Source organism: Lasioglossum baleicum, chromosome 6 (genome assembly GCF_051020765.1).
Source record: "Lasioglossum baleicum chromosome 6, iyLasBale1, whole genome shotgun sequence".
Taxonomy (NCBI): Eukaryota; Metazoa; Arthropoda; class Insecta; order Hymenoptera; family Halictidae; genus Lasioglossum; species Lasioglossum baleicum.
Window position 1 is genome coordinate 18276583 of NC_134934.1, and position 27829 is coordinate 18304411.

Sequence of the window (27829 nt, forward strand, 5' to 3'; positions counted from 1 at the left end):
GCTCTTATAATAAATATTTATGGTTACCTCAACCAGGGAGGAAATGAGTAATGAGTGCTCACGTCCGGGATTTCGATGCATCCAACTTTCGCTGAAGCGATTGTGCTACGCAAAGCGCGGATCAGAATAGAATTATTAGAACCTAGTCTAGCAAGTCTAGCAAGACCTAGACTTGCTTTAGTCCACTTTAATCTATAAAACTTGTTTGAATGGGAGAATCATGAGCGCGTTACCTTGTTTATACGGGTCTGAAATTACGATTGAAATTAGGGATGGCGTGAACTACTACTTTTGAATCCCTTGTGATTCGATCACGCTTGTTCCCAATCACGATGATTCTTCACAGTGATTCGTGATTTTCGTGATCGCTTCTGATTGGCAGAAAGCATAACTGTGTTCTTTGCAAGTCACAGAGACATAACCTGTATGTTTTATTTTATATTAACATCAAAACAAAATTGCGGGTTACATCGCATTTTTATCAAAATTAGATTTGTAAGACGTTTCCCAAACTATCGTTTGCATTACCTATAATTGTTAAGTAATACATTGGTATTTTGTAAAACTTATTTATGCATTGTTTATGGCGGGAACTATGGAGAAGCAATTGACAAGTGGAAGAAGGAAAGATGAAAGATTATTGTTGCAATCATTGCAATGCAATCAGCTGAGCTTGGTGTAGCACAATCGACTGTGCTTAATCACGTCCATTGTAAATAATTATTGACGAACTTACAGATTTCGGTAAATATTCAAATTATTTTTATGAAAATCACCTCACATTTGAAGGAACAAATTACCAACAAAGTATTGCATAAAAAATGAAACATTTGGTCAAATAAACGCGGGAAATTCGAACGTACGATTTTGAATGTGAGGTTAATTTCTTTCTTTTCGTAATAGAAAATAACTTCTATTATTTGTACGAATTATGAAAATATTACAATATAAATTGTTACAGATGTACGGGAATAAAAAATCCTGGACGATGCGTGTAACAGATCAGAATGAGTGACGTCACGGCTATATCTCCTGAATCCTGAAGGTAGCAATAAAAGGATTCCGGAAATTCCGGCCATGATTCCCTTCGAAACACCCTTTCAAATTGCAGGTACTACACAAGTGAAACATTTATTTTATGTGTTCAATTAGGAGCGTTTTATGAAGAATATTTATTATAAATGTTGCAGATTAAAGACTTTTATCATCTGCATGTCAATTGGAATTATTGAGTACATATAAAAGAGAATGTAAAGGAATAAGAAAGGAATATATACTTATAAATGAAGGTCTTCAGGTGATAACAAATTTTATTCAAACATAGGTTTGGTGGACACAGTTTTGAATAACTTTTTAATAACAGTGTTAAAATATTGACACACAAATATGTTTGTTAATTTTTATAGCAAAACTTGTAACGAACAGGAAAACTCACAACTTTTGTTTAAACAATATTTTTAGAACGACTGGTTATCAAAATATTGAGCAAAAATATTTTCTGCATTCTCATAGCTTTGAATTTTAGATTCAGAAGAATTTGTAGAACAATTTTATGTAAAATACAATTGCATTACTCTCAGTAATATAAGATAGAGACATTTTTAAAATCAAGAGTATATTATTTTAATAAGTGCCCAGTCAGCCAGGCCCGAGCAGCTTCTGTCGGGCAGAATCCAGGACCGAGCGGCCTTCGTTCTGCCCCAGCAGCTTCTGCCGGTCTTTCTGCCAGCAGAAAGCGATACTTATGCGCGCGCCGATGCCCGTCCAAAATCGAGAATTTTGCTTACTGGGTGAGTCTTCTAAATTTAAAAGAAATGCGTATTTAAAGATAGAAATGTATTGGTTCAAATTGATTGTTGAACAGTTCCAACTATTCGACGTATTCAAGATATTTCAGCTGTGATTGAATTTTATTTGGTACTTTCTCTGCTACGTGAATAGTTGCAATATTGTATTGTTGCCGGGAAGAATGAACCACAGCACCACAATAACTTCTGAGGAGAAGATAGTATCCCATTTCAGCAGATACCAGCAAAGAATATCCCAGAAATAGACTGGCAATACCACCAAACGATACTAATAGGTCCAAATAACCAAATCGCATTTCCACTTTATAAAAAGCCATTGGCCAGTATCTCAATGTAATGCGATTAGTATTTTTATTTGATTTTGCAACTGAATCGACGGTATACGTTGTATGATCACACTGAAGCCAGCAATTCAGCTTGTCCATGTCTACAGTAGTCCTGTTTAAGCAGGAGTACTTTGAAATTGGGCATTCTTTATTCTTGGTGAATGATAGGAACCATGGTACGCAATTACAATGGGAGAGCAACGTATCGACAAAATATTTGATCATACAATTGTTTAAACTGATGGACTCTTCTTTGTAACTGCACTTACGTTGTCGAAGGGTTAAATAACGCAATTCAGGCGTAGTGTACGTTACATCAACATGATATTCGATATCGACTGGAAAGTAAGTGATTATTAGTGGTCTGTCTCCTGGTCTTGGGCTCTTGTCAACCTTTGCTTGAAGGTAAAACCTATAATGTAAAAAATTTTTATCACAAACGAGATTAGTACTGATTCATATAATAATTAGATTTCTCGAGTATTTCCATTCGTAAAATTGTACGAGTATATTGAAGTTTAGCAACTTTTATAGAAATGGCTTTATAAGATTTCGAGAGAAAAATATTTTTCATCTATATTTACTTACCCTCGTTCGCGCGAGAAGGAACCTAATTATTTGTTATGTTATCAAGTTAATTTCTTAAAAATAAAATTACCTCAAAGGAAGATATGAACGTATTGTTTGAAATTCGAAGTTCTTGATCAAATCCGTCTTGTTTAAAGGCTCCACAAGATTCGTTTTGCAACATACACCCACAGCGACAATAACTTTCGTAAAAAACACACTGCATGATTGATTATCTCCTCTAAACAAACAGTAAATATATTGCAATCAAAACGATATACAAACAAAATAAACAAACGAAAATCCCATTTTGTCTTCAATAATTTTAGTATGAGACGCGCGCGATGAGTAATATATTCTTAAATTATTTTAATCTTGTTACTGTTCTAAAATTCATTTACTCATTTTTATCATAAATGCATAAAATCCGCAGTCTAATAATAATGCGAAATTACTAAGGCACAACGTTGCATGAGAATTTCTCTTACTTGTATTTACAGTCAGTGACCACATTGCTGCAGTCAGGAGCCATCATTTCGAACTCATTCAAATAATTATTTCTAGTTTCAGAAATTGAGTCAAACGTATCTAAATCAATGCTGCTCCCCCAGTGCCAATTGTATACTTGTTCGTACGCCTGCCTTTCGTACTACGTAATAGAAGCCGTTGTTTAAGTCAGTCGATCAACATTGAGTTGACACACGTGAAACTGTCGTTTTCGAGAAGACCAGGGTGAACCAAATCCATTACTATTAGTGATTCACTTTTGTACATTTTTAACGAATTTATATGATTGAATTTTCATTGAAATACTGATGAAAATGCTCCGAAAAAATGGAGAATTACATAAAATACGTTGAATACATTTCTATATTTTTCAAAATTACTTTTTGGATTTCATGCCCGAAAGGATACATTTAAATTTTTTTAAACAATAATAAAACCTGTAATCTGTAGTTTCATATGCATCAACCCAATTGTCATTTATGTACGTCAACGATTGAACATTGATATAATACATATACGACAATATTAAATGCAATAACAATCAATTAAATTTTTAGATATATTATTCTATACACATATTTTATTGAATATGTTTTATTGAATGAATTCTTTGCTTTTATTGTTAATTACGCTATAATGGTTTCATAAAAATATTAAAAATACCTGTTGCAAATGACTATGATTTAGATGACGCCAGTCGAAGCATACAAAAACTTGCGGAGGGTCGATGGTGATACCGTTGGTTTCTAAGTCCAATCCAGTTATAGTTGGCTCCGTTTGAAATTTCTCCCAGATTATGATAATGGTAACAACAGTTGTTATGATCGATACAATTATTAAAATGAACCACATTATTCTGCACAGAAATCATTTAAGGGGATAGACTCGTTTTCCAGGATTGCAAGGGTGCGAGATACGCGTTCTCATTTCTCGATAATACAAAATTGGGGTAAATTCAGTCGTCAAAAGCGCTAGATAAAAGATCGATCTAGGCCGCGATCGCCCTCAAACATCCTATTTTTACGTTTACGAGACGTAATTTGCATTATTTGGAAGCATACAACTGCGCATGTAACTATTTTCATAAAGCTGCGACAGTAAACGTAAAAATAGGACTTTTGAGAGCGATCGCGGCCTAGATTGATCTTTTATTTCGCACTTTTGACTACTGAAAAACCCCATCTTTGCATTGTCGAGAAATGAGAAGGCGCATCCCGCACCCTTGCAATCCTAGCAACGAGGACGCAACATATTGTCAACCAAATAAACAATTTAATGATTTCGGCGCCACAGGTTCGATCAAATGTCACGCGGCGCGGTGAAAAGAAACCAATATTCGTGACAACATTTCGACACATACTAATGAAAAAGTACATATGTATTTTCTTTGTTTTTCTTTTTTTCGCCGCACAGCTCACCTCGCTGCTCCACTATAAATCCACCCTTACTCACTAAGCAATTTTGCAATTTAAATTGTTCTCGACGTTTCGATCCAAATGTGCACCATTTTCAAGAGAAATTTTGCGTCTGTAAAATACTGAACAATTACTATAGCTTACAGTAGTATTTTACAGACGCAAAATTTCTCTTGAAAATGGTCCACATTTGGATCGAAACGTCGAGAACAATTTAAATTGTAAAATTGCTTAGTGAATAACATTTGATCGAACCTGTGGCGCCGGAATCATTAAATTGTTTATTTGCACTATCTACGATCGACATAAAGGAAAATTCATATTGTCAACCATTTGAATTACTTTGTGTAGTTAAAAAAGTTTCATTATTATAATGAAGGTTGATTGGATGTTGTCTTCGATAATAATTAATTGGAAAAAGTACATCGGATATTATTCGCTCATTTACTGAGAACTAGTGAATCATAATTACGGTAATAAAATTACGCAAATCGTACAATTGTTTTTATTAACATTAAAAAGGATGCATTTCAGTCCGAGTAAATGCATTATCATAACGTAAAATGGTCGCTTGACTCCAGTGTTAAGAATGCTATATAAAAAATGAAAAATCTTCTAATTTAAACTAACAAGGATTCCAGTAGTCTAATTATAAAAGTACCTTTCCCATTTAGGCCGTTTGATATCCACGACGTATCCTATACCATGCAAACTGTTCTCCAAGAGGAACTCTTTCAATCGACGTCTTAGACTAGCGCGATATTCCTTAAACGTTGGTCTGTAATTGTATTTCATATTAGAGACACCTTAGCGTCGTGATTTACAGGGAACAACTGTTTCACAAAACAGATTTCCCGCAATAATGCCTGCACAAATCAATATACCTTCTGTGATTGCATGTCCAGTGATACGTGTTACGTGCATTACGTGTACAACTAATCCATCGGCTAAGATAACACAATAAATCCTCGTAAATATTACATTACACATTCCGATTGTAATATAGATTTTCATATACATATACACAGAGTGTCTGCAAAAGAGATGTTTTCAACAAGTAGAAATACCCAAGGCCACGACGTGAACTTTAATATGAAAACGGGAGATAGAGGAGGTACAATCAAGTTCAAAGGTCTTGTCAACGTAATATCGAAAGTATTCAGGAATCCCGTAATATCGCCGAAGATTTTTATTTTAAGCTGTAAAGTAACGATAGCAACGTGTCATATTATATGATAGCGATATTTAATGAAATTGTAGACGGTTTCAGATCATTGAGGAAAAGTTGAGCGAGTAATTTTATTTAACAACTGGAGTGTAGATTTTTATGCAAATATAAAAATTGTCTTCAACAAATATGTATTTATCCTCTCGATGACTTGGATAAGTTCAGGGTAGCCATCTTGACTGTTTCGTATTCTATTGCCCATCCATTTTTGTTCTGAATGAAAAAAATCTTGTAATTATATTATTAACGCGGCTATTGTCTTCCGACTATAGGTTTTTCCAGTTGTGTCTTGTCGTTGAAGAATCGGCCATCGCGTGTGGAAACACAAACACTACTCATCTTCATGTCAGCCTCTTTATTATTTTAGACCACCCCTCTTACGACCACCATCTGCATGCATACCGACGTCGTTCCGGTCTTTCGGTACCTAAGAAAATCGACGATCCGCAAGTTGAACAGGCGTAAACTATGCTCTTGATGTCTTCTTTGGATCTGATTTCCTTTAGGGAACCCCCTTCCCTAAACCGAACAGCCCGCAGTCATTGCATTCCATCTTGAATGCAATTTCCTTTAAAGGGAGGGCTTTTACGTTCGTCCGCCATATGTCACTCATCCCTTCCGACGTTCGAAAGGTCGAAAGGTCACTTTCGACGAATTATTTGAAATCCTAAAATAATGAAGTTGTTACGCTCTCTGCAATTATTTTTGTTAAACTAGGTGTTATAATCCGAAGTCAATGAATGCTCTGACACCGTAGTAAACATGATTGTGATGTTTCAACTTCGGATAAATTAATTATTTGAAGCACCAAACCAGCCGAATTGTTATAACTCACATAATTATTTGTGTTAACCCTTAGACTGTGTGTTAAATTCGTGTATCAATTTCTTTTTATATATTTTTGAACCCACTTCTTTAAGATCAATGCTAATTTTTTAATGAGAATTTAGATGTTTATAACCCTGGGTCAAAATGGACCGAACTCCTCTGCCATTTCAGGGTCAAATGAGGCCTCGTGATCGAAACTTGTCATTGAATTCTACGAATTATGTGCACACGTAGTGTACATGATATTTTATATTTGCATGACATTATAAATTATTTAAAATTCTGAAACAGCGTACTTTATTCAATTAATTATATCAGACGAGGTCTTGTAATCTGGAGCATTGAATTTTACGATTATCTATATTATTGTATATGTAAATGTATGTATACATATATACATGAAAAATGATTATGTAAATAATCGTAATATTTGTGTGAATATTTTAAATCAGATGATTTCTTCACTCTTTTTAAAATCTACGACGTTCTTTCGTTATGAAATCTTTTACGACATTCGAATGTTGAAGAAATTTGACAAAGTACGATCTGTAGAATATGAACAATACTAAAGATTCTAAACCATTTTCTATTTACATAATTGTTACACACAAGTGTAACACAAAGAATTTTCTGTTAATTCTGTATCGAATCGTACAGGAGTAAGATTGTTTGCCAATAACAGACTATAAAGTGCGATTTTGTGTACCGGGACGATTGAAATTACATTGCGACGAACGTATACTATTACTGCTAGACTAATATCTCCAGATACACCACATTAACTGGGACACTCCGATATTAATCCCCCGACCACGATTATTTTATCTGCATATTTAGAAGCGTAACTAATTTTATTCGTCGTAGAGTCCCGACATAGGAATTTTAAAAAATTACTCTAGCATGCTACGTTCAGAAAAGAACGTTTTCGTGAAAAAATTATGCTGTAAACTCAACGCTTTTCTATTTTTGCACACGAAGAAAGGAAACAGAAATTTAATAAAAAGAAGATTATTGTCACGTTGCATTTTAAAATAGCGACTTTGAGTTTGGAAGAAAGGAAAAACATAGACTTTGAGTAATCATTCTTTTAATAGTAATCTTGGGTCTAGATTTGCGAAGAAGAAGGAGCATAGAACAATTTCAATAACTAAATTTCCAAAAGTAAGTGGAACATAAATTTTCGGAGTACACACCTACGCGCGCGTGTCCAATTAAAAAATGTTAGATAATGTTAGATAGTCGCCGCGTAGGTCTTCGCGCGATGACTGGCGCCATCGCGGTATATTGTAATAATAAAACAACGGTGAATAGAACGAAGAGGAATCGGTTATCCCTTTTGTTAGAGATTGTCTGACGCACGGGTGAGAGGATCCTTCGAGGAAAAAGAAGCGGCGCTATTCTTGCGTCCAGGTGTGAGCTTGTAACGCCAGTGTAAATATACAACACTTATGCCATTCCAGCGAAGCCTCTTCGAAAACTATTAACGTATTCCCCTCTTGTGGTTCCGTCAGCAATTTTTTTGGTTCCGACCCATTTCTCTTTCAACTGGAGCAAGTTGTCGTCCTTTGACGGCATCAAGTGGCGTATGTTTAAAGAAGTTAATCAGGTAGCCGGGCTACTGTGCAACCAACCAAGTCCTTCCACTTCTCGGTGCTGAACAGTGCTGAACCCTGGTTGTTAACCGTGAGAGGTACTTAGCTTCTGCCGCTGCTAATGATTACAAATCAGAAGTATAATGGCGAAACTCACCGTGTCCTTTTTTGACAAATTTTCAGGTCAATGTTTTAATTTACAGCAACTTACGTGATTGATCGTTAGGATTTTATGCATTTATGACAAAAACGAGAGACATTAAACGAATTTAAGAATGCCAATACATTGCCTTCGACTTACTAAGCGGTTACAAGAAAAAAAGCAAGTTGTATACCGCTAAAATTTTATTTGTGTATTTTATTTTGCATGAAGATCCACAGTCTAATAGTCTAATTGATTATACACCCTTTCGTCACACTCAACCTTTTCGTAAGTGGACCAAACGACTGCAGTTTTTCTGTGAAGATAAAAAGATCAGTTCAGTAACAAACCGCGTTTCTCTTTTTGTCATCAGAATGCCACATTTTTAGGGTGCGCGCAATTTCCCTAAATTATGGGGGGGGGGGTTCACTCTTCTAAAGTATACAAAAATCTTTTTCCTAAACAAATCTATTACAGATTTGAAGATTGAATCCGCCCCTCTGCAACGGCTGGTTAAAACTTAATCTACGATTCTTTTCGCTGTTTTATAGAATAAAAAATATTAAACAGACTTCGAAAAAACGAACTAAAAAGTATGAAATAATTTCCATTTAATTTATGCGAATACACACGAACTTAAATACAATACAATCTTCTCGGAGGCGGCGCAAAATTGAAAATTTCCGACGCTGGAAATTACGAAAATCCTTAAATTCTTCTACATGCTTTAATGTATCTTCTCTTCCCACCTACTGATTTCCAAGTTCACCATATTCCAATGAAATCGTAATCAGCAACATCTGTCATTTGGAAAATTTTCAATTTTGCGCTGCCTCCGAAAAGATTGTATTGTATTTAAGTTCGTGTGTATTCACATAAATTAAATGGAAATTATTTCATACTTTTTAGTGCGTTTTTAATAGTGCGTTTAGTCGGTTTAATTTGTTTTTATAAAATTTTTTAATTTCACACTTTTTAGTGGAACGAGCAGAATTTGTAGAACACCGTAGGATGGTTTTTCGATCGAATTGAGTAACCTCCTCCTTTTTCGAAGTCGGTTAAGAACGAGGAATAAGTTCGGTGGTGTAAAGATTTTGGTACACCTTTCTTTCAAAGCTCGATAAATCGACTAGGGACAATCGTAGATCAAGTTTCGAGCATTCGTTGTAAAGGAGAAGCTTCAATCTTTAAATCCGTGGCGGTTTCAGTCATAAGATAAGTTTTTCAATGTTTTCTCAGACGTTTCAATCTGTAATATTTTGGACCAAAAATGTGTCTTCAGTTTCCTAGCCACTGTACCACGCAAAAACATCTTGTTAGACAAAACTGAATGATGGATGGAAAAAATAGAGGCTCCAAACTTTTGTTTTTGGACCCACTGTATCTTCGGTAACTTCCGAATCTCATAAAACGAAACGCTAATTCTTAAGTACAACCGATTAAGCGAGATTACACGAACGCTAACGTCCACGATGGAGTTAGTGTGGTCGTGACTGGGATTGACTTGTTTATCACGATCAGGCGCTGAAAAGTCAAGTTATTCACGAACAGCAAAATGTGGTAGGGAAGTGGCATGGCACTCAGTTGAACGGCAGTGTATCAAACTGATCTTGATGTACACTGGTTATTTATTAGTGTCGCGATATGAAGTAAGTTCGTACGAATAAGTAGACTGCGGAAATTCATGCGTCAATTAATAGTAAATTAACAATATGCGCTTGCAAAATTATATAATAGTTCAATAGTTCAATTTTATTGGCATCATTTGTGAAATAAAATTTTAGATAACAGCAATTTCTGTAAACTTGTTGGAAAGTACATTGGCGTAGACTTTTGCAATGTAACTTTAACTCTATTCTAATTTGTAGTAATCTCCTTTTTTATTAATATTTATTTATTATGATAAATAAATTGATATAAATCATATAGATTTCTAGTAGGTATCCAATCTCATTTTGATACAAAATTTATAGTCTTTCGACACTGTTAAACATTTCTGTTTGCTCTTTTCTAGAGTTGAATAAAGTAATTTAATATTCAACAAAATTTACTTGAAGATCTTACAAATGAATTCATGCAAAGTTTGAGGATGCACAGTCAATAAATATGTAAATCGATGCAGACAGATAAGAAATACTACTTACTATTCAGATTTCCGCTCGGTCCCTCGCACACAGATTACTATACCCTTATTTACTTTACCTAAGTAATCCTTAAACTTCGGCTTAGAGTTTCGGAAACTGTAGCTCATTAGACACGTCATCCGATACTGATCCCTGAATGATTATCGTGTCAAACTTGAAATATTTAGGAAAAATAGTTAATAAATATTTGAGTACTGCATGTACTACACTACTACTTAATAGTTATTTAATATGTAGGATACAAATATTCTGTATCTGCAATATTTACATGTGTTTAACAATAATAATTAGGATTAATATGATAAAAAAACTTCCTAAAAACTATGCTTATGTTAAAATGCTCTAAAAAGGAGAAAATAATTTTTTTCCTGGTCCTCCATAAAATATCGAATCCAGTTAAATGATTAATAATATTTTTCCCCAAAACTTTAAGAAATTAGTTTACAATTTCGACTGTTATAAAATTAGTGTCGGAATGGATAGAAAAATTTAATATAAATTTAAATAAAATCATGAGATTATTGACTATAAAAATAAAAGCGTGGCGCGCTAAACTATATTGACGTGATCTTCGTGGGCGCTCCACGCTTTTATTTATAGTCACTAATGTCATGATTTTATTTAAATTTATATTAAATTATTCTATCTACTCCGACACTAATTTTATAACAGAAGAAATTGTGAACTAATTGCTGAAAATTTTGGGGAAAAATATTTTATGGAGAACCAGGAAGAAAATGATTTTCTCCTTTTTAGTGCATTCTAATATAAGCGTGGTTTTAAAAAAGTTGTTTTATCATATTAATCTTTTTATATTACTAATAACGATACGATAAAACTTTATGTAACTTTAACATTTCCAAATTAGTACACATTCTTTTTATAGTGGGAGAAATTGTTCGATTAAGCACAGGTTTACTCCGCAAACGCGTAAAGAGCTATGCAGAATCTATTTACATTAATTACATGCGACCGCGACTAACAGTTCTTGTTTCCGTGAGTAACACTTCAATAAGAGACAGTTAATTAAGGGCGGGGCGAATGACAAAATTATAGAATATGATTCAATAATTAATAAATTTCATCGAAATCAATTGACGCACACACGAGCTACAAGCGGTCAAAAATGAAAAAATTGTTGTTTTTCACGACTTTTGATTCACAATTTTGATTTTTCTGCTTAAAATCCACAGAATCGTACATCTTTCAATGAAATTTTCAGCATGTGTGTATTTACTGTAGATCTACAAAACATATATCTTAAATTTTCATTTTAAGGCCCAAATAGAAAAGTTTTAAACAATAAGTATCTTTTTTATTTTTGCATGCAACCTTGTAAATCATAATTTTTGGAAAATCTTTTTTTCGCATCATTTAGTAAACCAATGCTTCATTACAATTATAAAAAAGTTATTCTGTTTTAAAGGGCGTGCGAATACTCACGTCACAGACCGTATATTGTCATTCTTTCCTAGAACTGAAGACAGTGATACAGAATTAAATAGACTGAGAAAAAACATGTCGGATACTGTAAAAGATGCTCGTTCGCAAAGTGTCGAAAAACGTTCGATTAAATGCGAAGACAGCCGCGAAAGGATTGATTCGTGCATCTCATATGCAGTAAGCTAATAAGGTCCGGACGAAGGTGTAGTTGTTAGTTGGCACGTGTCGGAGATTAAAGCGCAACAAGAGGCTCTACCCTTAAGTCGACTAAAAAAGCGAGGAGATTACGGGGAACCGTCGTCGGTTCTCTCTTCTCCGATAGCGTAGGTCGAGCCTGGCCGATGATGAACCGTGGCTCGTCTCCCGCGTAAATCCTTGGCCAGCGTTCGAAACGCGTGAGCGTGCCACGAAAACGGCTGTGCACGAGTATGCGTGACCGCGTTTCCCTGTGTATGGGAATGCGAGGGAGTTCTCGAATGCGGTCTTTAGTCGGTCTTTAGTTTCGAGTAAGCGCCCGTCGAAGATAGAGGACTCTCCTCGATTTATCCTAGCGGCGAGTTTCCTCTTCCGGCTTAACTCTTCGGCCCCCGGCCCTTGGTCCCCGGCCCGAGGCCCACGGATTTCATTACGCCCTCGGCCGCCACAGTTCTTTGCACCCTTTCCGTCCAACTGGCAACTCGCTGACTGCGCTATCGTCCCACCTCCTCTCAGTGATTTTCACGCTCCTTCAAAGAAAAAGAAAAGAAAACGGTGACAATTTATACAGTGACAAACTTCTCTGCGAAGCGCCCAACAGTGCGACGAGGACAATCAATTATATTGTTAATTTGGACAATTAACATTCGTTCGGTGTGATGAATTCAAGTAGAACAAACATTGTGCTACCGTTTGTCGTCTAGGATGTGAATCCAACTTGTTGTTGATACTGATATTTCTGATTTTCTCTTGTGATCCGAATGGGTGTTTGAATTTCCAAGGGAACAGACGATGGGGTATAATGTAAAAAGGATAGCGCGTTGATGCTAAAGAAATAACCGCAGGGAATTCCTTTTCTGAAGTCGGGGGTGATCTCCCTCCATTTTGGTTTTGTTGATTCACGATGGACCGACACAGAGCACCGAGAAGAAGAGGCCTTTCCTCTGGAGAAGTTCGGACTGGTGAGTACTAACGAGATTTATATAATTATTTGCGCACACTGTTTTGTACGGAAGGATAAGATAGGTTATTATCGAGACTAGTTCTTCGTGCTAAACTGCACTGTTCGGAAGAACAGAATCGAGAACAATAATAGACAGTTTTTGTTTCGCTTGAAAGATTCCGTTTAGCTAAAAATAAGAAAGAGTTCGGCGAATTTCATTGACATTATCTGGTACATTGAATCCTTAATCTAATTGTACAGAAGATAAAAAAGAAGGGAGTTGGAACGAAGGGGCGCAAGTAGTTCTAGTGTAATTAATAACGTGCACAAAAGTTCTTCAAGTGACTCCCCAACGAAACTTTTGCGACCTAACTTTCCCTACTGTATTGTAAAAAAATTGCGAATATCAACATTTTCTAGCTTCTTTAGATTATTCAGTCTGAAATAATATACTTCAAAGTATCTGAAAAGAATTTATAGAAAATTTTAGAAAGGTCCTAGGATACTTTATAATCTGGCTAAACACTTAAGAGAATTTACTTTACCACTTTACAGAATTTCATATGTGCATTATTCTGGTGAGAAGAAAGCAATAGGGAGTAATGCGATTAATATATTTATCAATGTAATTAGTAAATTGCAGATTACATTTATACGTATAGTATAAACATTAGCACGTTCAGCTTAGTCAGCGTATTATTCTAGTTTACGATATTTATTGTTGTTCGTCAAGGAATGCATGATTCTAGAAAAATCAAAACAATGCAACCGCTTACGGCTTACGCCATTTTTACTGGGTTGTATTCTCTTCACTCTCGCTAATTCGACCAGAATTAGACATTACATATTATAAAAATAGTACATTTTCTTAATTAAACATTATACAAGGATCAAGAAAACAGTGGCATTCGTTGATAAACTTAATCATTTCCAAAATTAGCATGTTTAGACGAATCATCTTTATGGTTGTGAGACTTCTGTTGTGTTGTTTGAAGTAAGATGAACGACATGTTGTTGTTACCCATATATGTCACGTGAATATTTTAGTATAATTCTACTATTTATATGTATACAAGAAATTTGATTTACTTGTACGTTTCTTACATATTTTATGCGTAACGATAATAATGATTTCTACATAACTGGTTACTTGCAATCTCATACAACTCCAACATAAATAAATTTTGTATTCAACAAAATAACTACTTTAATGCAAAATAAATACACATATTTGCTAGTACAGTCGACACCTTCGTTTATGCATGAAACAGTAAATTTCAAGTCTTCAGATCGAAATTACTATATGTGAGTAATTAAGAATAATATGTATAGCATCGTGTCTAACATGGCATAATTTCCTGGTCGAGCAGGAAAATTATCGATAAATCAATTGATTCGACTAAATTATTATTGAAGTCGATTCTGGTGGTTGTAAGGGATCTTTTCTAGAGAGTTTTCGGGCTGAATAGATTATGACAGGGCCTGGAGGGAATCTTGTTAATCTATTCTTACGCGTCGCTGCATAGATGACGAGTCATACTTACTCTTCCCGTTTATCCGCGTTTCTTTTAACTCATTCATGATGGCATTCAGAGCGTATTGTGTAAACATTATATTGCATCAACGCTTATTGCAATAACATCAAAATATGCGATAATTGCTAGTTATCATCCTATTTCCTGTGATTCAGTGCTACATAAGATGGAGAAAGGCAGAAGCGATTTGTTTGTGCAAACATAAATATTCTACGACAAATTATTTTCTAATTTCCAGTTATCTTCCCCTTTAATTATTCTGGCTGTTCATTGAGAAGCTTATTTTGTATTTTGTTGCTACCACTGTAGCGCGAAAGTAATATTTATAAGAATGATTAATCTGATAGATTGAATTTTAACAGTTGAACATTTGTTCCTTCTTCTTGTTTTCCAAAGTTTACATTTGTAATTTGTTATCCATTGGTGAACATTTCAAGTAAAACAACTGTCATTCGATCTTTTATTATTTCGATCGTGAAGCCATTGTCTTTTTCACGTAATAAATAAAATCCCGTAATAATATGCGGGTGTTTATACAATTTTCAATGTTTGTAGACAAGTTTTAAGAATGTCGAACCAAATGCAATCCCATTTGCATTGGTAATAACAATTATAGATCCAAAATAAATAATTCTGTAGTAAATTCTGCCGACTTTAATGCTCCAACATTTTTTGAAAATTCCCATGAGCCACAAATGCCTAAACCAGTCTAATTATTATCATCAAATGTTGAGGTACTTACTTTTGAATGTAACACAAGAACATCATGAAAAATTGTTGCTAGTACATTTATGATAAAATTTGCATATTGCAGTGATTCTAATCAAAAATATTTAAAAAATCGGTAACTACCTTTAAAATGATTATAATTTCGCACGCTTTAACTTAATTTGACACATAACTTTCTCTAAATTATAGAGTACTACAGTATCATCGAAAGCTTGCAGTTGTAAGTGTTTAAATTTAGATGTATTTCAAATAAATCATTTCCCTGTCTCCTAACGAAGCCATTTAGACTTATGTAATAGACGATTAGTCTCGGAAACATTAAAATAGCATCTATGCTACACATCGGCACTACGTTTCTCTTATTTATGTTTTTTTTTGTTCCGTGTGCCCCATTTTTTTCTATTTTCCATGATTCTTACCAGCCTTTAAGTTTTTTATCCAATGTTATAATGTGTAATATATTATTTTATAATATTTTACTTTAAACGTGACTTTCCAGCCACTACATTTTCATGATTTATGGTTTCTATGTTTCGCGATTTTAACTATTCTTCAGTTTTTTAATAAATTGTATAATGTTTGGCACATTGTTTTGTAATAGTTTACATTAGAGGAGACTCTCCAGCCACCATATTTTCGTTATTTATGTTCTTTTTGTATTTGTATTGTATTTCTTCCATTTCTCATGGTTGTTCACAATGTTCACCCTTCAAACTTTTTGTTAAATTTCATAATTTCCAACATTTTTATCATTCTAATACATTTTACGTTAAAGGGGATTTTCCAGCCAGCAGATTTTCGTTATTTACATTGCTTTCTCTATTTGAACAAACGATGACTACGTCTAAAAATGGAACCAGCAAAAAACTGACCCTGTTTTTGTGTCTCCCAACTTATCTTTAATATCGACATGTTCGACCTTTCGATAACATTAACCTAAGATGATAACCACGTGTCCAAGACCTCCGGCAATAATGCTGACGCTAGTTTCAAGGACTCTAATGATTTGTGAATAAATAAAACGATGATTTACAATTATAAACATAAATAACTCAAATAGATCCTGTAACAATACGACTGTTTAAGAGAACTGGTTTAATCGAAGAAGTTGCTATTAAATAATTTGAAATTGTATGAAGTGAATTGTTTACACACAATGAATATCTAGAAAATGTTTTGCATCTTCTAATTTATAATGATTGTGTATGATTTTTATAACAATTCTATAATATAACATAATGGAATGATTTCATAATAATTTGTTGTCATTGTATTGTATTATTTATTATATCGTTTTTATATGTCAACGAAAAATGTTAGCAATAGGTCTTAAATTCATTTATCGTATACTGTATACTGTATACTCAATCCAACGAAACCTTTTCCACTTTTTATTATACACATAGGGGGTATGTCTCAAACAATAGCTTAATTCACATACTAGAGATAGAGCAACCAATCTACAATTGCCGATTTGAATGGCTTAAGAATAAATGGCAATAAATCTCATTGCAAGTCACACACTTGAAAACCTTGTAAATTATTCCTGTTGTAAAGAGACAGAAATTAGTAGTCTCGCCCATGTCTTGTTTATAATTTATGTCCAAAACAAATAATACCTGACGACACGTCAACGAAGGAAGGGAAAGCGGGTTACTCATCGTCATGATAATCCTCTGAATGGCGCAACTCACCCTGCCATATTTTTGCGCTAGATATACTGAATGAGTGTTTCAGGCAAAATGCATTTACGTAAGCGGCAATAAATATGTCATATTCAATGATAGGTAGTCAGTAAATCATTTTAACACTAAACCTACCGTCCTTCAAAAGTGACTAATGTTTATGGTATTATAAAAATAACAAGATTAAATTTATTTTGATTATTTTTTCGTGAAATAAATTTGTAAATGCAAATAATTTATTGAAAGTCATGACAATTCTGTAAGCTTAAATTCTCCACATTTAATCAAAACATTTGACATTAATCAAACTGAGAACGAAGGGTTGCACACAACCATAGACTCCATGGTTACATTCTGCGTACTTGTCATAACAATTAAAATCGCCAGACCTTTCGTCATATCATTTGAAGGGCATCAGGCAAAAATAAGAAATGCTACTGTACACGGCAGTATATTTATTTCGTAACTTTGCTATCGCATGGACGAAAAGCTCCACACTAATTTCTGAAATGTTCTTTCATCGCCGCATACAAAAAGCACTCGTATCGAGAAACACAGATTTATTATCTCAACAAACACGATAATCAAGCTGTCCTCGTCAGGCTTCCGAACATGCGTATCGTGAACGATCTCATTCCACGACGTACGATTCGGTTGCGAATCGTGTATTTCAGATGATGAACCACCCGCGCTTATAATGCCTCTATTGTTGTCTCTGGCCTAAACCTTGGATTTGCAAATAAACGCGGCTGAACACGTTTATCTTTACCGAATATTCTGAGTTTCCAAAAAATGTTGAAACTATTATCGTGAGATGCATCCGCGTAATCCTCCAGTCTCTTTACTGAAAACACTAATTTCTTAAGTAAACTTGATGACACCTTAATAATTTTGAATTTGAAGGAATTTAAATGGTCTTGATAGTAATATTTAAAAATAGTAAATTATAGGAAATTTAAATTGTAAATATATCAGTTTCAATGAAGCTCATACAAGGTGGCTAAATTGACTAGTGTGAACGACACCTTAATAATTTTGAATTTGAAGGAATTTAAATGGTCTTGATGGTGTATTAATATTAACAAATAGTAAATTATAGGAAATTTAAATTGTAAATATATCGGTTTCAATGAAGATTCATACAAGTTGGCTAAATTGACTAGTGTGAATCACACCTTAATAATTTCGGATGTAGAGGAATTTAAATCGTCTTGATGGCGTATTAAAAAAAAACAGTAAATTAGAAAATTTAGATTGGACTACATTCATTGTGCTGTGAATTAAATTTTTTTAAATTCTTTTATTGTAGTGTTTTAACGTATTCAAAATATTGTTATAATCACTATGTCCCAGAAATATTGCATATACCTTCCCTCATACTATTAAGTTAACTGGTGCGTCGCTACGTAAAAAAAAATTCGCTTCATAAATTTCTATTGAGTAAGTAAATCTCTTCACGGAATTATCATTTCTGGGGCATTCGGACTCATTAATTATAACGCGCTTTATTTACAATCGATGCCAGTGCGTCGAGATGTTTGTGTCGGCAATTCAAACGCGTTTTAACGCTAATATGAAATTAAAGAGAACCTTTAAAAAAAATTAAAAATAATCTTCAGAAACGAATTTTCTACAATAAAAATAGTGTTGTTGAATTTTGAAATATATCTTCTTTTTTCGTACTTCTACGTAATATTATATTTTGATTAACCTTCAAGTGACATTGTACTTCATCACTGGACTGCGGATCTTTATGCAAAATCAAAATAGTCTGTATCGATTGCAAGGAGTAGAAACCAAATAGACTGCTATTTCCTCCCTTAATAATTTTAATAGATAAGAAATCACATATTGGCGTCTTCAATTTTCAAAATTTTCCTACAATCTTGAATTTCATCTACTCAATTTTCTTAGAAATGCATGAAGATTCCGGAGTCGATTCATCACACTCCTATTATATTCTCATTCGTCGCATAAGAATTTCCATATTTCTTACATTTTTATATGTTGAAGAAACTTTACATTTCATGTGAAACATATGTACACATTTTCCATTTTATATAAAAATACACAATATACTTATTCAATGTTGTATAACCATAAACCTTGAAAGTTATTAACAAAAAACATGGTCCAATCAGAGCGCTGCTACAGTAGACGGATTCCGGCTCGGGGACATGTCTCGCTGATCGTCGCGTTGTCGTTGGCCGAGTCAGAATCCATCCACTGTAGCCGCGCTCTGATTAGACCCAGGATTTTCGTTAATAACTCCTTTACACTAAATCTACCGAGCCTTAAACAAGATTGATTTTATTTAGACTTTGTTCAGCTCCTATTGTAATATGTGCTCCACTAATTTCTTATGAAATTATTTTTATTATATCAATAATCGGTGGTGGTAGGTTCAGTGTTAACAATGCCGAGGCGGAAATGTTCTCTGAGGAAAATGTCACTTCAAATGACCTCAGGAACTGCTCCTTTCAAGGAAATCGAACGATTTTTAGACATATAATATTAATTTATACATATATAAAATCCCTATAAATAATATTACTCCCTCAAATAATATTGAATATATAAAATTTCATAACAATTTAATGCTATTTTAAAACAATATTAAATGTTATATAAAATTTCTATAAATAATATTACTCACTCAAATAATATTGAATATATAAAATTCCGTATTAATTTAGTGCCACTTTAAAACAATATTAAATTATATATAAAAGTATAAATAATATTACCCCCTCAAATAGGGTAGATCCCTAAAGCTGTGAACTTGTAAGTTGATACCAGGAAAAATGTTTCAGTATACATACCAGAATCTTTAAATTATTTTTCTTATCGTGATCATTTTAATAACTGAGATTTTCTGCACTTACGACGAAAATGAGTGAATGAATTAAAAGGATTCAAAAATCTAAGAATATCGATGTATTATGTTCATCTTATGGAAATTATTAAAGAATGACAATGTTATTCGTAGTTCGATGAATCTACATGTGACACAAATGAGTAATTTAAAAATGTAAAAACATTAAAAGAATCGAAAAATACTGTTATATTATTTTCAATCTATTAAACGTGTTAAGAAAGAAAATGATTTTCTATTTCACTCCAGTTTGCAGCAACTTAGGTAGACAATTTATATTTTCTATACATATAGATCTGCTGTCTATTATTGATAATAACTATAATTCGCCGAAGAGGCGAACGCATTACACGCGTTCCGTGTATACGGTGAATCGTGAAGCGACGGACTTGTTTTAAGGATTCACACACAGCACGATTTGCGCAATCCACCACCATCGAAATGATCTTAACCGTGATCGAAAGCATCCGAAACAAGGCGACTATTATATTCTTCAGCCGATTTCAACAGCGGCGTGCTAACATCGCGGTCTACTTTTAACATACATATATTTACGTCTCCGGGCTTCGTTCTCTGAAGATGATCGTCCCGTTTCAAGAAAACCGAAACACGCGCGGGGGCATTCTCTGAAAAAAGAGTCATTTCATGAATACGGCAAACCTCGTAGAGATGCATAGGAAGGCAATGAATACGGGGCGATAATAGGTACACATAGCGAGTCTCGTTGTCGGGGAGCGCTGACCGCAGAGATAACGCTTTGACCCGTTACAAGCTTCAAGCACGAAGTGAATGCCTGCACTGTCTCTTCCAAGCCTGGTCACAATCCGAATACGTAGCCCTTTTTCTTACCAATTCACCCTTTACGCGCCATCCACCCTGCTCCTGCGGATTTCGCTCGCTTTACCTCCGCTCCGAGCTCTCGACGCGTCTCAATTTTCAACTGTTGTGCGAGCAATATTTTTTCTGTTAGGACCAGCCGCAGATCGTTTCTATTTCAGCATATTTGGATGCTTAAGAAAATGGACTATTTATATATGATAATACATTCACCATTATTTACAATGACTATTGCCGTTTACGGAAGGTAGGGGACATCGGAGCTAAAAGTTCCGGTTTTCTTCAGAAACACATAAAATGATGTAGAAATAGTATAGATATTCTCATCTTTAACGGGTAATTTATTGTTAAATTTATTATCTGTTAAAATTCTAATCTTAAAATTAAAATATTGTAATAGGTTTTTTATATTTTTTAATTTATTTGTCGTTGGGCGTAGCGGAACATTTTGCCTCGTCGTGGGGCAAGTTGTTCTTACATTAAGGCAAGTTATTCTTTAGTTATAAAATTTGCTAATAATTAAAACTTTAATGAAATACGACACTATTATATGTATACATATATGTAAATAATATTGATTTATTTAGGTTTATGTGTATAAAGTTCTTTCATTATATCAAACTGATTTTAACGGGTTCATCAACGGCTTCATCAATCGCTATAAATATAAACTCCATCTGACTGAGAAATGAAAATATAAACGAAATACCAGTTCAATAATGAAAAATTTTACCATAATTTTTTAAGAGAACGATCGAGTTTTGACGATTATCCTTGCGAAGAGATAGAACATATGTATACATATGTAGATAGAACAGATAGAACACGATGCAATAAAAAGAAATTGTTGACCTTTTGACCTTGAAATTTAAGGGGAAAAAGTAACACTGCGAATAATTCAAAATCTATTGCAGCTATTATCGCAAATTTTTGATATATTATGCAAAACAACAGTTTCACCATATACATTGCTATTTTAACACTAATTTTACCACGACCGGTCAAATGACCGGAGTGTCACATTTTTTCTTGTATAATCATTGAACTTGCAAGGATAATTCCATCAGAAATTATTAAATTAATTTCCTCATTCAAGCATGTACTGTTACAAAAATGGTAATAAATTTAAATAAATTCAGTATTGTCATTTTTATAGAACAATGCATAGCAGTCGCATTTTGTGCTCGGTACGGTTAGTGTTAATCGTAATTATAAATTATGACCAGAATGACTCTAGGATACCCTAATGTAACTTCTCCTCAGCGGCTTAAAAATTGTGATTACTTCTTTCAGAATTATCTAAGAATGCATCTGCTTCACAATCGGAAGACATAAAGAGGCTACAGGCAAATTGGACCTCCGAAATCACAGGATGCCAAGATCGGCCCTACATTTGCGGAGGAGAAACTGCTTGCCGTTCATTCGAGAACAACACGTCCAAGTGTGTCTGTCCACATGATTCGTCCTTGCCGACAAACGATTTGAAATGCAAGCGCAAGACAGGTCAGATTTACAATAGTTTTTCTATTTAATATATAATATGGTATTATTAAATAATTATCTACGTAAATATTAACACTAAGCTACAGTCGCCACAGTCAAATGACTGAAACACTGTGGACGCTGCCGTTGGGAAATGCTTGAATAAATTGCATTATTCAAGCTAGTATTAGCTAGTTAATAGTTTAGTATATTAACATTAGAGATATATAAAAATTATATTATATTTATACATGTGCAGGTATAACCAACATATTATTAATATTTTAATAATATGCTGCTGCAGTGAAAGATTTAGAAATGAACAAATACAGTTTCATATTCCGATTATAAATCGTATTTTTTATTTTTAGTTGACATCGTTCCACACCCAATACCCGACATAATACCTCCAGTGGACAACTCTACGAACGGCACGACGGCTTTTCCCGAGGCTGGACAGGTGTGTAACAAAATGATACCACGAATACTAAATATGAAATAATTATAATCAATACCCAAATAGTGTTCCTAAACTGTGTATACATCTAAAACGGCTAAAACATATTTATGAACATACTACATACAATATAATCTGAGTATACTCAATTAATAGGTAGAGCGTGCAAAACAAAGGGTACCTGAAATCATAGGAATCGCTATAGCTTTCATCGCGGTATTAGTAATTCTGTTGAGTATAGTGTATTGTGTTAAGAAGCGGAGCTATAACTTGAAATCACAAAGGAACTCCTTAGACGTACGTATACAATTTTTTATTATTTATATTATTTATAATCATTGTTAGTAAAATTATAGAATTGAAGTTAAATGAAATAACCAAAAGAAATGTGTTTCTAACGAAGTTTTTGATTATTTATCATCAATATGCGTATTCTTCAGGGGACGCCGATGAATTTGAAGAAGGGGTTGCTGTTACCAAATAAGTACACGCCTAATCCACAGTATTTCAGTTGCGCATCGCCGGAGGTGCCAATTCTGCAACGCGAATCTCTCATGTTTGTACAGGACATTGGCGAAGGATGCTTTGGAAAAGTGTACAAAGGTAAAAAATAAATTTCATTTGTCCACCCCATCCCCCATCCCCCACCCCCCACGTGTATATCAAACCAATTATTATTAAAAACGAGTGCTTTTATGTGTAACGGTAAAAAGCATTTCCTGATTGATTAAATAAAATCAAAAATATCAAATAGAGTTTATTTACAATTAAAGTAAAGTTTATATGTATATATGTATGTATATTTGATATTTTTGATTTTATGTAATTAATCAGGAAATGCTTTTATACTATGATATATGTATTTACATTGTTTTGATATTTTTGATTTTATTTAATTAATCAGGAAATGCTTTTATATTATATTTACAGTTTTTTATAACAGTAAAAAGATTAATACAGTCTCGCTCAACTTAAGAAGGATGCTCTTAATTTCTGTTAATCATTAACATTTTTCATTTTACATTCAGTCACACAGAAATGCTTTTGTTTTATAGGTGATTTGTGTACTGGAGACTCGAAAGAAATAGTCGCCATAAAGGTCTTAAAGGATTCCGCTTCTCGCGAAGTCGAAGACGACTTCATGCGGGAAGTCGATATCATGTCTACCTTTAGACACAGAAATATTTTGTCATTGAAGGGAGTGGTGCTCCGCGACTCTAACAATAGTCCATGGATGGTGTTCGAATATATGCCATATGGGGATCTCGCTGAAGTATTGCGATCAAATTCCCATTCGTTTAGGTCGTCGAAACCCGGATTGCAACCTTTGACCCAGGTAAATCTCCTTTAAATCTTGTTTGCCTTTGATCTTGCGTATCTCTGTGTAAATACTTGTGTATTCCTGACACACTTGAGGAAGCAGTGTATGTTTATGTATTGCATATGTATGTCAGTTTAATCAGTCTTTAAAAGAATAGAAATTGTTATCTTATTTGCTACTCGTCTATTAAAATTGAACATTGTAGGTATAAAGTAATACGTCATACGCTTTGTCATTTGTCGAAAACCGTTCAAGTACTATTAACTAATATTTTAATATGTTACGAATATTATTTTAGTATTATTACTAATATACGTATACAAAATACAAGAAATAAGAGAAGACGAAAAACTATTTATTTGATTTCCACCTCAATCCAAATAATAAATTATCTCTTATTTCTAAATAAGAATTAATAAATCGATCACATTCGGAATTATTTAAATTAGTTTTATTTAAATAAAAAGTTCAGTTATTACATATTTGCAATTAAAATCACACGTTTATTTATTATTTAAAATAAAATTTGCTCAACACTGTATCTCAATAACTATTTGTTTGCGACGTGTAGCTTCTTTCAAACTTTTTCTTTTCTGGCCGCGTGGAAGGTGTCGATGTAAAAAACAATTTTAACAAACAATATTCTTTGTTACAAACAATTTTGCGCCAAGTTTCTCTTACAAATGTCCATCGATCCACAGGTGTACATAGATTCACCCCTATGACCATTATTTTTTATACACCCTGCACAATACAATTTCTGCATAAAGATATTGTTTGTCATTATATCTTATAATTATACTGGGTGCTTCTTTCTTTTGCACAGTAGTGTACGTAACGTGTACGCTTCTGTTGGTCGGATTGCCGTATCTCAGGGATATTTTTAATTGTTAATAAATAGCTAAAAACGAAAGAGAAATCGCAATTCCTTCATTCTTCATTTTTGTGTTATATTGTCATGGAGAGTCACCCTTTAAAATTTCTCTCACCTGCAGTCGAACACCCTGTACAAACTCTAGTGACAAGAATCCCTCCTTTTTATTACAAGAGTAGAATGTTTAAAACGTTTCGGTATCGGCAATTGCATTTGTATGTTCCAGGAGTCCCTACATTGGATTACAATTCAAATCGCAGCTGGCATGACGTATTTATCCGGTCAAAGATTCGTCCATCGAGATTTGGCTTGCAGGAATTGTCTCGTTGGGGCCGACATGATCGTCAAAATTGCGGATTTCGGCATGTCGCGAGATGTATACACTTGCGATTATTACAAGGTACATTGAACAATATGTTAGCACACTTTTGCGACACTTAAATCCTATGATGTACAGACAGTTTTGTATGTAAAATATTTTCAAGACAGTTATAATTAATAGAGAGAGAGAGAAATCACAAAAATTTATTTCAATTTATACAACTAAAATGTTGTATTAAACGCGATAACATTAGACGATTGTCGAGGTAATATCCCATAACTTTCAACAAGCATGGCGTTTCCATATTGGTCCTCACCTTGTCATTGATTCCTTCAGATAGGAGGATCTCGACTTTTACCAGTCCGTTGGATGTCGCCAGAAAGCGTGATGTACGGGCGTTTCACTTTGGAGAGTGACGTGTGGAGTTTCGGAGTCGTTCTATGGGAAGTTTATTCGTTCGGTAAACAGCCGTACTATGGGCACAACAACGAAGAAGTAAGTGTCCCACCATTCATTTTTATATTTATAACGATCATGACTAACCCCATAACGTACGCAGACATCTTCCGGATATTAATATTGTTTGCAATTGACAGCAGACATTACCAGCCACATGTCGATTTTCTGAAATCATTAAAAATCAATAACAAATTGTTCGATCAACACGTTTGCTTCACTGTCCACCGCTCAAACTTCAAACGCTTGCTCCCCCCACCAACCCACTTTTGCCGTCTTTTGCCTCAATTAAGGGGGTAGACTCGTTTTTGCAGGATTGCAAGAGTGCGGGATCGCATTCTCATTTCTTGATAGTGCATGCGACGGGGTTTTTCAGTAGTCAAAAGCGCTAAATAAACGATTAATCTAGGCCGCGATCGCCCTTAAAAATCCAATTTTATGTTTACAAATCGGAACTTGCATTATTCGGCAGCATACAGCTGCGCATGTAGCTATTTTGCTTCCGAATAATGCAAATTGCGCCTCGTAAACATAAAAATGGGACTTTCGAGGGTGATTGCAGCCTAGATTGATCTTTTATCTAGCGTTTCTGACTACTGAAAAACCCCATCGCATGCACTATCAAGAAATGAGAAGGCGAATCCCGCACCCTTGCAATCCTGGAAGCGAGTATACCGCCTTAATCTGCCAACTCTGGCCCAGCCCTGATCTACGGTACCGTCGCGTCGAATAGAAAAAATTTCCGAATGCAAATTCACGCTTCCCGAAACTGTCTTTCAGGTAGTAAGGCTAATATTTCAAGGTATAATGCTCATTCCGCCGGAAGGGTGTCCATCATTCGTCTGTCAGTTGATGCGGGATTGTTGGAAAACAGATCCGAAAGACAGAACCAAATTCGCGGAGATATTAGAGAAGCTCGAAAAAGTTCAAGGTAAATCCATCCAGCAAGGCAGCTTGCCAAGGCCCCCGCAAGGACCGGTAACCATTCGAACGCCGGACGTTTTGGATCCAGATGGTTACTTGTTGCCGGCGCCGGCAAAACCGCACGAATATTTACAAGCCCTGCCGATCTTGTCCGATTAATACACTTATCGTTTACTCGAGCAATAATTGAGCCGTTCACCGGTCAAATCGAGTAACCTTCCGAGTTTTTTTACAGTTTACCAAAGCGCTTGGTCAATACCACGTGAACAATTATAAATAATTTGACAAACGAATTATTCCCTATTTTGCGAAGTTAATCGATTCGGCCAACGAGCAGCTCAATTATTCGTTGCTACCTTCGACAGGAATCAAGGTGATCAAACTATACGAAGCTCATTATCGTTTTTCTTTCTCTCCTGTGACTTTTAATAAGACTTGATATTATTGGGGAGTAATATTAAATTATTATGTCTTTATGAATGTATCCCTGAATTTCTGTCGAACGAGGGATGACGATATTTCTCGTTCTAATGTTTCTTGTTAAGCTTTCTTTGTAGACAAAACGATCAATAATGGTGCAAGATGCAGACTAACTAGTATGTAGAATACCGCATACTGCGTTCATTTATACTTCATTATCGCAGGATACGCGTACTTTTAATGACAAATAATCAAATAAAGTTTCTCCGTACGCCATTTTGTATTGGTTTTATACGGTATCGGTTCTGTCGATAACAATTTCGAATGAGATTAATATTTGTTGAATTATGTTATACACACTTCTCCCCAATCAACGCGAAAATATAATGACGTAACAGTAAGATATTAAAAAATCACGCATGATATCAGGGAAGTTGTGAAAGTTCGATGCGAGGAACTTTCATTGTCCAGGAAATAGTATTAATACTTTATGTTTGTTAAGAATGTGTAACATATATCGAGTAATTTATTATTAATTAGAGAATAATTATATTTTCGAATAGCAATTTGTAAATATATATACGAACTATTTTGAATATAACATACTCTACAGATACCGGATTTTTTAGTACATAAACCATTGTATTAAATCATGTGTTTTAATTGTATACTGTGAAGCGCATATACATGTATCACATTAAATATTTCATGTTTCTTTTAAACACTCCTTATTGTCAATTAATATCTCCCAACATTTCGAGGAGAAATTAAAAA

General features: G+C 34.3%; 2 protein-coding genes across 4 annotated transcripts; one reads left to right on the plus strand and one right to left on the minus strand.

The window, feature by feature from the left end:
• Positions 1-474: 474 nt before the first annotated feature.
• LOC143209301 (muscle, skeletal receptor tyrosine-protein kinase) lies at positions 475-27777 on the plus strand. Of its 3 annotated transcripts, XM_076424752.1 has the most exons (12): positions 475-495; positions 605-744; positions 962-1111; positions 1632-1790; positions 22093-22302; positions 22653-22741; positions 22895-23035; positions 23179-23341; positions 23794-24074; positions 25160-25333; positions 25592-25750; positions 26492-27777. In XM_076424752.1, exons 3-12 carry the CDS (start codon positions 1078-1080, stop codon positions 26792-26794), a joined length of 1713 nt encoding a protein of 570 aa, XP_076280867.1. In that variant the 5' UTR covers positions 475-495; positions 605-744; positions 962-1077; the 3' UTR covers positions 26795-27777. The 3 variants fall into 3 exon arrangements, with proteins under 3 accessions (XP_076280867.1, XP_076280869.1, XP_076280868.1); XM_076424754.1 differs by lacking the exons at positions 475-495; positions 605-744 and adding an exon at positions 1191-1297 and having other exon boundaries at positions 967-1111; XM_076424753.1 differs by lacking the exons at positions 475-495; positions 605-744; positions 962-1111; positions 1632-1790 and adding an exon at positions 11263-13157.
• Positions 1304-7008, minus strand: LOC143209803 (pickpocket protein 28). Its single transcript, XM_076425955.1, has 5 exons — positions 5285-7008; positions 3854-4064; positions 3190-3350; positions 2793-2942; positions 1304-2546 (listed from the first exon to the last, which is right to left on the minus strand). The coding sequence occupies exons 1-5, from the start codon at positions 5416-5418 to the stop codon at positions 1871-1873; spliced, it is 1332 nt and encodes a 443-aa protein (XP_076282070.1). The 5' UTR covers positions 5419-7008; the 3' UTR covers positions 1304-1870.
• Positions 27778-27829: the final 52 nt, after the last annotated feature.

What these genes read in the sequence shown, in the direction of transcription:
- LOC143209301 (XM_076424752.1), top strand. Translation starts at nt 1,078, where the DNA reads ATGATTCCCTTCGAAACACCCTTTCAAATTGCAG. An exon ending in AACACCCTTTCAAATTGCAG is followed by an intron (nt 1,112 to 1,631) that starts GTACTACACAAG and finishes TATTTTAATAAG; the next exon opens with TGCCCAGTCAGCCAGGCCCG. An exon ending in CACAAAGGAACTCCTTAGAC is followed by an intron (nt 23,036 to 23,178) that starts GTACGTATACAA and finishes CGTATTCTTCAG; the next exon opens with GGGACGCCGATGAATTTGAA.
- LOC143209803 (XM_076425955.1), bottom strand. Translation starts at nt 5,418, where the DNA reads ATGAAATACAATTACAGACCAACGTTTAAGGAATATCGCGCTAGTCTA. An exon ending in AAACGGCCTAAATGGGAAAG is followed by an intron (nt 4,065 to 5,284) that starts GTACTTTTATAA and finishes ATTTCTGTGCAG; the next exon opens with AATAATGTGGTTCATTTTAA. An exon ending in AGGTATTTTTAATATTTTTA is followed by an intron (nt 3,351 to 3,853) that starts TGAAACCATTAT and finishes TCTATTACGTAG; the next exon opens with TACGAAAGGCAGGCGTACGA.